The 12,492-nt window shown below is 41.3% G+C and overlaps 1 protein-coding gene across 1 annotated transcript in view; it reads left to right on the top strand.

The window, feature by feature from the left end:
- Positions 1-12,278, top strand: part of MGAT5B (alpha-1,6-mannosylglycoprotein 6-beta-N-acetylglucosaminyltransferase B) — a 90,814-nt gene extending 78,536 nt beyond the window's left edge. Inside the window, exons 17-19 of the mRNA XM_066586394.1 lie at positions 2,101-2,175; positions 2,911-3,173; positions 11,282-12,278. Of these exons, the coding sequence (XP_066442491.1) occupies positions 2,101-2,175; positions 2,911-3,173; positions 11,282-11,480 (537 nt within the window). The 3' untranslated portion in view covers positions 11,481-12,278. The remainder of the gene's footprint in view (positions 1-2,100; positions 2,176-2,910; positions 3,174-11,281) is intronic.
- Positions 12,279-12,492: the final 214 nt, after the last annotated feature.

Raw genomic sequence — 12,492 nt, 5'->3', positions numbered from 1 at the left:
TAGGAGATAGATAGGTGATAGATAGATATTACCTAGATATATATATATAAGATAGATATTAGATAGATAGATATTACCTAGATATATATAAGATAGTTATTAGATAGATTGATTGATAGATATTTCCTAGATATATATAAGATAGATATTAGATAGATAGATAGATAGATAGATAGATAGATAGATAGATAGATAGATAGATAGATAGATATTGGATAGATATTATATAGATGGATGGATGGATGTGACACATCCAGAGGGATGACCCCAGACACTTGACTAACGTGAAAAGCTGGGAGGGTTAGGTGTTCGCTTGTCACGGCGGCACTTACCAGGCTCTGGTGCCAGAGGGATGACACGTAGCTAAAGCCAGAGCAGGATTGCAGGCCAGCTTCGACACCCCTAGGATAAGGAATGCCAATAAATGGGTTGATGGGGGTAGTAGTTATCACTAGTGATGCCACCGTTCCCATACACCGGTATGCTACGCAGTGGAGAAAAGAACTCAGAGACCTGTGTATAGTGCCTCGAATGCCCAGGAATGGTTAGTGTCCGGTATAACTTTACTTAATGAATAAACTTTTACGAACAGGTATTCAAGGCAATGCAGGTACAATTCTCTTTAAGTGCTAGCAGGCTAGAGCTCAGAGGTCATCGAGGATACACAGGATGAAAACCGGTCCTACAGTCCACGTTATCTGTACGGCACCAGTCCTGGACTGGGAGCACTCCAGAGGAGAAAGGGTGGTAGGGGTCACTGCACAAACTCTCTGTCAGACAATTATTTAAAGGAAAAGACTTACCAATAACACCCCACACGGCAGGCGCGTGGGGAGTGTCTCAGTAGAGTACCTCTGTGCGGTGATCCTGACTTTGGACGGCTGCACAGGAAAAACCTGTAGTTTGAATTGGTATCTGTATGGTGGGTTTCTCTATACAGAATTATTTGGAATGGCTCTCTCTCTCTGATGGTGGGTCTCACTCCATTCACATCCACACTTCACCCGCTACAGGATATCTCTCCGCTTCCTCCATCTTCACCTACATGGAAGTTGAAGGTGCTTCCATGTGGCTCTGTGTTAGCACTTTCTCCTCCTGAAGATGGACTTGAACTTCTTTTCCACTCTCAAGCACTCCTATTTATACCTTCTGACATACCACATGACATGACAAACTGATACATTTACATGCAGGCAATGATTTTATTACTGTTAACCTCTCAAGTGCTGCAGCTGTGCAACCCACACACTGGAAATAACAGGACAAGCTTTGCACAGTGCATCTACATAGGACAAACATTTATGGAGGAGACCAGAATGGTGTTCTGGACCACTACAGATGGATAGATAGATATTGGATAGATAGATAGATAGATAGATAGATAGATAGATAGATAGATAGATATTGGATAGATAGATATTGGATAGATAGATAGATAGATAGATAGATATTAGATAGATAGATGGCATTCCCTTTGGCAAAAAACAGATATGTAACTAGCTGGAGGGAGGACAGAGGGGACGGAGGAGCGAATCAGCCGTAAAGGGGTTTGAGGTCTGGCTAATGCTTCAATTTGAGGTCATTGAGCCGTAGAGGTGTCAGTCGCGGGTGGTTTAACAGCCAATATTCCTGAGAAGCCGAGAGAGAGGTCTCATTATCTGGAAGGTTCTGTGCAGAAGAATAATAGTATATCACTGAGCTCAGGGACGAGGCCCAAGGGAACTCATTAGACAATGTGATGAGGAGAGAAAAGCTGCAGTCATGGAAGCAGAACCCTAATATTCTCTGTTTATTACCTGGTGAACAGGAGCTGGGCTCTTGTTGCTGTATTAATGTTGCTATGTAGAGACGACTCTGTCGTTTAGTATATTTGGTGAATATGTCTTCTGCTATAGTTATACTGTACATGTACACAATTGTGTTCAGGACTCATGTACCATGACCTTAAATGTCTGCTATTAAGAGATGCACTGAATATCCTATGAGCCATACTCCCTTGTTAACAAATAATAATGGATTTAATAGCAAGACAATGTGATGTAGTTAGTTGTGTCTACAAGACATAACCGATAATAGATCTATTCATTTCCCTGTCCATAGATTGAACCATACCTACCTTATGAGTTTACAAGCGAGGGAATGTTGCAGAGACTCCATGCCTATATCCAGCACCAGGTAAGATGCCAACCAGCAGATACTGGGCAGCATTGTGGCTCAGTGGTTAGCACTGTTGATGGGCTCTTAGGTTGACATCCAATCCAGGACAGCATCTGCATGAAGTTTTCATGTTTTCCATATGATTGTATGGGTTTCCTCTGAGTGCTCCAGTTTCATCCTATACTCCCAAAACCAACAGGTGAATATCTATACAACCCCAATATCAAGCGATATACTATGTATGTACCATACAAATAAAAGTGCTTAGCACTATTTTGTCTGTGCATTAGATACTTGTAACAACCCAGAAAACATGCAGAACCTGCATTATTCTTATTAAATACTTGTATTCAAATGTATTCTGCTCCAGTGGTGACCCTCCGTAAACTGTGCTCCCTACTACACCACAAAATTGTTAAATCAATGAAAAGCTGCCAGTTTGATGGCTGTGTCTGGACAACTGATATTAGCATACCCCAATTTGCTGGAAATGTTCATTACAGATAATGCCTATCAGTGCATAACCCAGCAGAATGTGCTTTAAATTCTTTTTCTCTCTGTGTTTCCTTTTCCATCATTCGTCATCCTCCATTGCCTCACAACAACCTTTTTTTATTCCGTAAACCTATATCTTCCAAATACTGTAATCTGTTCCTTCTTTTCCTCAATGTTTGTCCAATTCCCTTTTTACTTTTGCTGTTTTATCCTTTATTACACTCATTTATATCCTTCCGATATAAAATCCCTTTCCAGGAGTTTTGTTCTCCTCCTTTGCCTCCGCCCATTCCCATTAATACATCCCAGCTTAATCTTCCCTCTTCCTTGGTTCTCATCAATCATACACACCTGGTTTGGTCATCCAGTGATGTTCCACCATCCATGTGGCCCCCTGTAACATCGATGCAGGTGTGGTTGTCTGCAGAAGGAGAATCCTGTACGAGTGCATGCTGGGACCGGGACTTGGTATGTGAACCCACATTCTTCAGCATCATCAACAGGCAACAAGTACTGGAGCAGTAAGTATACTACAGTCCAATGTCATATCCTGTTACAAACCAAGACTTAGGACTCCTCTGTATGGAGAGCTTGATGCCTAAGAACATCTAAGGGGCTAACCACACTGTCTTTTGCAGCATCAGTTTTATGTATGGATTTCGTAAGTGTGTCCCAACCTGACTGTGGGTCTCCGGACCTGAGCTTGGAACTTCATATGAGCATGTGATGCTTGAAGTTCGGGTTCATATAACTCTAATTTTTATTACATATTTTCCAAAATAAATCAAATAAAAGGCAAAAAGTCAATGAGTACATAAAAAATACAACTTGAAATTAGGGTAATTAGGCAACAAAAACTTGCAATACATGTAATACTCCTTTTACACCTAATGAGAACCCCTCATGATTCTAGTTTGCCCGAGTGAACGAGCTGATGACAATATCACCAGCTTGTTCGCGCTAGGGCCGCCTGTTTAGACAGGTAGGTCATTGTTGCGAATTGTGAACTTCTCGTTCAGCGTTTCACATTCCCCTGTGAAACACTGAACGATCAGCGTTTAAACCTAACAAGAAGCCAACGAGCCGATGATGATTTTTATGCCGGCTGAAACTGTGCTGAAAAATTCTCGTTCATCATTCAGTCGTTGGCTCATGTTTAACCTGAACGATTTTTGGAACCATAATTTGCTCCGTCTAAACGCACCATAAGTCAAGATAATCATAGAATGGTAGAGTTGGATGGACCTCCAGGGTCATCGGGTCCAACCCACTACTCAGTGCAGGATCACTAAATCATCCCAGACAGATGTCTGTCCGGCCTTTGTTTGAACACTTCCATTGAAGGAGAACTCACCACCTCCCGTGGTAACCTGTTCCACTCATTGTAATAGACACATAATAGACACATCCATCAACAAACTTTCACATTCAGATCGGAACCATTTCCAGTTAGATTTTAACCAGTCTGGTCTTTTTTCCTAAGTGCCACCAGAAGCATCTAGCAGCTGCTAATCGTGCCTCCCATTAAAATAACACCACTTTTCTGATTTCCTAAAAGTCAGGAAGACACCTTTGAATAACAATTCGGCTAAGAAATATCTTCTGTATATGACCAGCCTATACAGTATATACAGTCCTTGCTTAAAGATGCTGCTAAATGTTCTATATTGTCACTATGTCGATAGCCAAAAAAATGTATGCCTTCATGTGAAAAGTTCACAATCAACTTACCACTCAACTTTGAAGTTTGTTTCCAACATACGGAGACTTCCGAAATTTCCAGTCTAAAGCTAACTAATTTTGTCTGATTAGATCAAGAGTGGCCCCTAGCTAAATGTGGACATGTGGATTGCTAGTAAATGTACCTAAAGAAGCTATTTCCGAAGAGCAATAAGAGATGGTTCCTTAACTATAAAGACATTCTAACAGCGATGTTCTTGGATCAGTGTGCGCTTCTACTAGTTTCTCATAGGTTGAATTGTTTGTACAGAAGAGATGGAACAGTATGGTGCAACGGGTTAGACACAGCTGCATCTACAGCTCAAAGACGTCGGCACTACAGAGGGATCTCTGTTGGACTCAAAGATGAATGTTACATTTAAAACAGAATGTAGGTTCTACTGATCTGAACAAGATTTTTTTTTATCATCCCTTTTTACATCTCCAAGGAGGAAGAAGAAAAGAAAGTTTGTCTTTTTTGAAGAAATGTTATTTTTGGCTGTTTTGAAGTTTACATGGATGTTACAATTGGCTTTACAGAATGTCTTGCTTTTTGTTGCGTTCTGAAAGTATTCCATAGGGAACAAACCATTCAAGGCAGTTAATGATCGGGGCTTACACTTTCATAGAGAAAGTTTCTTTAGCCAAGGTGAAGGTATCAGAATTGGGGCATTCGAGTGAGATAAAAGATGTAAGAAAAAGTAAATGAACCCTGGGGAATTAGCTAGGTTTCTGTATTGGTTACTAATAAAATATGATATGATCGTTATTAGAGATGAGCGAACGTACTCGGTTCGGGTGTTTTTGGACCCGAGCACCGCTTTTTCCGAGTAACTGACTACTCGGACGAAAAGCTTTGGGGGGCGCCGGGGGTGTGTGGGGGGTTGCAGAGGGGGGGTGGGGGGGAGAGAGAGCTCCCCCCTGTTCCTCACTGCTACCCCCCGCTCCACCACGCCGCCCCCCGGCGCCCCCCGAATCTTTTCGTCCGAGTAGTCAGTTACTCGGAAAAAGTGGTGCTTGGGTCCAAAAACACCCGAACCGAGTATGTTCGCTCATCTCTAATCGTTATCTAAGTGCTAATTATAGGCAAACACAATCTAACTAAATGAATAACACACAAACAGTATACCGTTCGTGTCTTTTACTGAGCACATTGAGTAAATAACTACAGTACATAGAGAAAAGGTAATTGAACCTCTGTGTTAATGACTTCTCTAAGGGGACTTTTAGATGGAGTGATTATCATTCAAAAAATCGAAAGTGAACAGTAATCGTTCGGTCTAGATGCGAGCCAATGACCGAATGATAATTGTTCACTTTTCGTTTATCATTCATTTTATGTAGGCATAAAAATCATCATTGGCTCATTTGCTTATTCTTCACTTTAAACAGCGCTCGTTCAGTCCCTGCATTCACTTATGCAGCGAATGTGAAAGACTGAATGATTCTGAATGATTTCTTGTTTGAACAGGCCAACAATGTATCTGCCTGTCTAAACAGGCTCTGCGAGAGCAAATGAGCTAGCAATTATGTCACTCGTTTGTTCAATCTATAATCGGCCCGTCTAAAAGGACCCTAAGTGCTAATTAGCCAATGGTGTTTCAATTAAGAAGGTGAGTTTGGAAGTGAGGGTTTCACGTGCGTTTTGCCCATTAAATAAGGGCACACAAAGCCTGGTTCTTTGTGTGCCCTTATTTAATCTGTTCTTCTCAAGAATGATTGGTTAGTGTAAACCATGCCTTCATTCAAACAACTTTCAGAAGACATGTTGCTACAAAAGCATTGCTAAATACCTAGGTGTACATCAATCTATGATTAAACAAATGATCTTAAAATGGAAAGGGCACCTCGTTAAGATCACTTTGGAAGCATGACAGTAATCTTGGAAAAGGTGAGAAAGAAACAAAGACTGACAGTAAGAGACCTACCAAAGATGTTGCAAATTGCAAAAGCCTCCTGTGTTCATGTGTGGATTATTAGGAAACACTAATCAAGAATAATGTTCATGGAATTACACCATGAAGGAAGCCTCTGCTGTCCAAAACATTTGTGGTCTGTTTCTAGTTTGCTTGAGATCGCCTGCATGTTACACAATCCTTCTGGGAGGATGTTTTATGGACAGATGAGACAAAGTGCATCATGGTTTAGGGCTGCTTTGCTGCCTCAGGGCCTGGACATTTGTGATCACTGAGGGAACAATGAAATCTAAGGTGCGTCGAAACATGTTACAGGAGAAATTAAAGGCATTAGTCCATGAACTCAGGCTGAAGAGACGTTTGATGATTCAACATGAAAGTGTCCCAATGTAGACGTGTAATTCGCTAAAGAAAGGTTATTGGAATGGCCGAGTCCTGCCTTTAACCTTATCGAGATGCTGTGGCCTGACCTGAAGAGGGCTGTGTATACCAGGCATCCTAGAAATATTGATGAACTGAAATGCACTTGCAGGGAGGAATGGTTCAAAATTCCTCCTCAATGTTGTACAAATGTTATTTACAGCTACAAGAAGCATTTGCTGAAGATGATTGTTACTAAGTTATTAATTTCAATGGTTCACTTACTTTTTCTCCCTGCACTATACTCAATGTGCTGAATAAAAGAAATGAACTGTTTACGGGTTAACAGTTTAGATAACACTCAGACCACATCTCTTCAATTAATCAATTCAGAAATCCAGGTAGTTTTAAAGGGTTCACAAACTTTTTCTTAATAAGCAGTAAAAGTGTATTATCATTGTTATAAATAATAATAATGTCTTGGCCCATAACATGCCCAATTTGACCATCACTGAAAAGAAAAGGGTGTGGCTGGCTGAGATTCCTATACCTAGTGGTGACAGGACTGACGAGAAACAACAGAAAATGGCAAATATGAAGATTGGAATGTGGAACTACAGCATCTCTGGCACAAGCCAGTAGCAGTGGTCCCAGTGGTAATCGGCACACTGGGCGCCGTGCCTAAAGACCTTGACTGGCACTTGAAAAATCTCAGTATTGACAGAATTAACATCTGTCAGTAACAAAAGGTCATACTGCTGAGCTCTGCACGCATTTTATGCCCATACGTAACGGCATTCTAGGTTCCTGATGCGTTATGAACATGAATTACCAGGCTGAGATCTTGTGCCGTACTGCTTTTTTATATAATAATAGTAATATATTGGAGATAACGATTACTAAGCCTGGCAGGCAAGTGACAAAGTGAGCGCCCTCCATCTGTCAGCTCTGGAATTAGCAGTGAAGGTATTAATGACGGTGATCACAGGTTGGTAACTAAATGTTGATGTCAGGAGTAAAAATGATATAGAAGGGGAAACACCGAAAAGTTCTGAGAGGAGGAAGAAAAAGCTGGCTGTTCAAGTGTTTGTAGAAAGTGAGCTCAGCCAGGACCCGGACAATCAGTGCCGTTCATTTCAAAAAGTCCTTTGGAAAATGACTTTATGATCTCTGATCAAGGATTCTTTGTTTTGTGTTATGTGAATCAAATGGTCAATTTAATATTGAAAGCAGTTACGTATTCAGGGATGTGTTCCATTACTTGCAGTAACTGAATTGGAATGGGTCAAAGGCTGCCATTTTTATTACAGGTATTATACAGATATAGAATACTGGAATTACGGAAAAACATTGTGAAAAATTGTGGAAAAAATTATGTTAATCTAATTTCACTATTTTTACTTTTAATGAAGAAAGAAGATGTAATCCCTAAGTCTAGAAAACCTTGAAATGTTACTAGAGTGCTTGTGTGCTCACAGACGTGTTAGAAACAATGTGAATGGGATACTACAAGAATGTTGAGAGTCTTTAAAGGCCCATTTAGACACAACGATTATCGCTCAAAAGCCATCTATTGAGAGATAATTGTTGCGTGTAAATGTGCCCATCTTTACTTTTCTGCCGAACGATGGAGTTCAGTTCAGCATGAAATCCATCGTTCAGTAGAACAGCTGATAAGACGGTCCGCATGCGGTGTTCTGCCCGGGGAGCGCTGATAACAGCTGATTACATGGTCTCAGCTGTAATCAGCACAGCAGAACAAAGAGAATTTATTCAGAGAACAGCGGGTGGTCTGTTCTCTGAATATAACTCCTGGCGGCTGACATGCTGCTAATTGGTACTAATAGGCATTAGTACCAAGTAGTAGTTTATGTAAAAATGATCACTCAAAAGCCATCATTTCAGCACTCATCTTTGTGTCTAAATGCACCTTTAGACAGAAATCATAGTAAAATAACTCAGCAATAGAGATGAGCGAGCATACTCGCTAAGGGTCCTTAGCGAGTACCTGCCCGCTCATGAGAAAAGATTCGGGTGCCGGCGGGGGTGAGCGGTGTGTTGCGGGAATGAGCAGGGGCGTGAGAGACAGAGAGAGATCTCCCCTCTGCTCTTTCCCATCGCTCCCCACCCCCCGCCGGCACCCAAATCTTTTCTCACGAGCGGGCGGATACTCACTAAGGACAATACTCGCTCGAGTATTTGCCCTTAGCGAGTATGCTCGCTCATCTCTATTCAGCAATTACAACAGGTTATCAAGAGGAAAAGAGACTTTGCAACTGGTAGACCTTAGGAACATACGGCTGTGGAATCAGTAAACGACAATAAAGTTCCCCAGTGCAAGATATGATTAATTTTCTAAACAGAAAAAGTATGTGAAGAAAAAAAAACGCAGCTAACCTTATTGAGATGCTGTGGCATGACCTGAAAAGCGCTGTGTACGCAAGGCATCCCAGAAATATTGATGAACTGAAACACATTTGCAGGGAGGAATGGTTTACAATTCCTCCTCAGCATTGTGCAAATGTTATGTACAGCTACAAGAAACATTTGGTGGAGGTGATTGCAGCTAAAGTTATTAATTTCAAGTGATCACTTATTTTTTCTCCCTCTACTGCGAATGATTACCGAATGCGCTGAATAAAAGACATACAAATTGCTAATGTTTGCATATTATTAGTTTAGCACTATTTTACACAGAGCATTATCATTCAGGCAATTGCTGGATTGTGCGAAATGATCATTTGTTTGCCTATCATTTGTCATTTAGTTTATGCAGGCATAAAAACCTGCTGATAATCGGCCCATGTAAAAAGACAGTCGATCATCTATGAATAACTGCCTGTGTTCTCTGAATGGAGACGGTCTGCTAGAAGAGATCACCGATGCGCTCCGCCTTCATTTGGCAGTTATCATGAGCGATGATTGTTAGGATGACTGTTGGGTGCTTAAGCACTCAACAGTCGTCCCATGTAAAAGGACCATGACTAGAGATGAGTGAGTAGTGCCTTAGCCTAGTATCTCCCCGCTCGTCTCTAAAGATTCGGGGACCTGCGCGAGTGACAGGTGAGTTGCGTCGGGGAGCGGGGCAGAGCGGGAGGGGGGGGGGGGGAGAGAGGGAGAGAGAGATCTCCCCTCCGTTCCTCCCCGCTCTCCCCTGCCGCTCCCCGCCCCCTGCCGGCCCCCGAATCTTTAGAGATGAGCGGGGAGATACTCGGCTAAGGCACTACTCGCTCGAGTAATGTGCCTTAGCGAGCATACTCGCTCATCTCTAACCAAAACATAAGAATCAGACCACATTTGGAAGTCATTGAGGCCCCTAGCTACCCAAGATCTGTGCCCCCAATCTGTGACCACTGCTCCATCTATTTTTATGGGAGACGGAGATTGCTGAGTGCATCGATCACGACCTGTTTCACAGACGTGAATAAAATGTGATTGTTCTCAGTAAGAGAAACCAAATAATCTTGTAGATTTGATACCTTTTAATGGCTAACAAAAAGCATGATGTTATAGCGAGCTTTTCAACCTACATAGTAGGTTGAAAAGCTCGCTATAACATCATGTATTTTTGTACACATGATGTTATATATCATGAGTTTTGATACACATTATGTGTTTTGTATACATAATACTTAGTAGGTTGGAAAGCTCCCTATAACATCTTGTATTTTTGTTAGCCATTAAAAGGTATCATATCTACAAGATTACTTGGGTTCTCTTACTGAGAACAATCACATTTTGCTCTACTGGCTAACATCGTACCAGACCATTTTTTTTAATTCTACAGAAGTGAATGAAGTAATGCTTGAGCATTTGCTTCACTACTCCATTCACAAGGGCATTCAAGGGTACAGTTTTAGGGATTGGTAGGGGCCATAGCTGTCAGACCTTTGGTGGTGAAACCCCTTTAACCCTTTCCAATCCACTGTCTGACGTCTTCCTGCATTCTGATTGAAATTTGTACAGCTCCAATGTCAGATGACGTCCGACCGTCTATTGCCAGCCACTCCGCTGTCAGAGCCTCTCTGGCGCATGCACACTGGCTTTAGCCAACAGATGGCATCGTTGTATAACAGCAAAAAGAGAAAGCCTTTTAGGAAACCCTGAATCCACAATTGGATTGGAAAGGGTCAACTGTACATCCTAGGGTTCCATCTTAACCCCCTGAAAAAAAGATTCAGATAGAACTTCAGGGTGGAAGCATAAGCATTCATTAGTCAAACAGAGACTAATAAAATCTCATTTGGAACAAGGCTGCATATGTTTCTGACATTTATGCCAGACAGAATAGCATGGTCAACTCAAGAGGGCCAACCATTTTGGAGTGGGTTTCGGGTCACACACTTTGGCCCTTACAATGGGACTACTTTTTTTTTTACAACTGTAGGAAACAACACGTGCTCAAAATGGGAAACAATCTATGTGATCAGCTAGGAAAATGATAAATATATAATTTTCTTTAGATTTTCATGTAACTATTGGCCAGATTGGTCACAACCGCCCAATTTCGACATATGTCTTAGATGTAGCTCTAACTCCTGTGAGATTCATTGACATATATGTTTAATATTTAATGTTCTGTTTAGAAGTGCTCATCATATATTTTATCTCATGTCATCTTGTGCCCCCTAAAGGCTCGGAGCCCGGTGCGAGAGTACAGAATCCGTTATGAGTCACTTGTACCCAGCTGTGTCACCTTCTGTCCGGGAATGCTATCTTCAGAGGGAACCACTACTTTTTAGCTGTTCAGGACAAAGCACAAAGTTCCGCAGACTGTGCGCATGTAGAGACTACCGTCGTGGACAGGTTGCTCTGTGCAAGGACTGCTCGTGATGTGATTGGTTGTCCATTCAAGCTTATAATTGTTTCCATTAAACTTCCAACTACTGACCATATGGACTGCTGCATGTAGAGGTCCTACTGTACTATAACTGAATATACAGGCTGGAATCTCTGCTCAGAGTTTTATGCTGCAGCATAAAGCAATAGTGAGTCTAACATACGCTCACACAACAACCTGTTTAATACTTCTTGGAGCCACGTAATGACCTCCTTGCCCTCTTATGGATTTTGATCAAGGGTCGACTACATTTTTATGAGTAAAGCACAATGAAGATAAAGCAGGACATCAACAATAATGACCAATCGGTGGAAATAGAGCTGCAAAGTTTCAAGAGAGGAACACTCAAAAAGGGCATGCTCTAACTGCAATATTTTGGAACTCCTTGTAATAAATATGTTTTGGTGCCAGATAGAGTGGTGCAGCGAGTGCCAACCCAGTTCCTTCTAGAAGGGACATCACTTCCATTTCTAAACATTACCGATGTGACAATATGATGTTTTTTTGGTTGTTTTTTTTTTTTTACAGGAAGACGGGAAAACACAAATATTAATAAAATATTGAGGATTTTGGAATAAATTGTTAGAGCACTTGGACCAAATGTGAAGTTCATGAATACAACGTATTTTAAGCTGCTGTGGCAGGGAAAGGGTTACCAGATGAAGATATATGCACTTTTTTTTCCGGAAAGCTGACATTTCCAATTAAACTGGGATGTGTGAGAATAAGCTGTGTGAGCAATAGGATTTCTTTCAAATATTTATGTTAATAAAGGCTGAATTGGTGAAACAGATTTAATGTTACTTGATTTCAGTGTAAGGCTGCATTCACGCGGCGAATATGATACCGGTTTAAGAAACTGGGGCCGATATTGCGCTCTTAAATTTACAATTTTGGATGCAAGCGTGATGCATTTTTGCTTAAAAAAAAAAATCACATCGCAATCACATGCAAATCGAATGGCATGTGAGTGAAATGCAATTTTTTTAAAGATCTCATAGGAAA

Source organism: Eleutherodactylus coqui, chromosome 13, assembly GCF_035609145.1.
Source record: "Eleutherodactylus coqui strain aEleCoq1 chromosome 13, aEleCoq1.hap1, whole genome shotgun sequence".
Taxonomy (NCBI): domain Eukaryota; kingdom Metazoa; phylum Chordata; class Amphibia; order Anura; family Eleutherodactylidae; genus Eleutherodactylus; species Eleutherodactylus coqui.
Note: the sequence above shows the minus strand (reverse complement) of the source record. Positions and strands in the feature narration are given on the sequence as shown.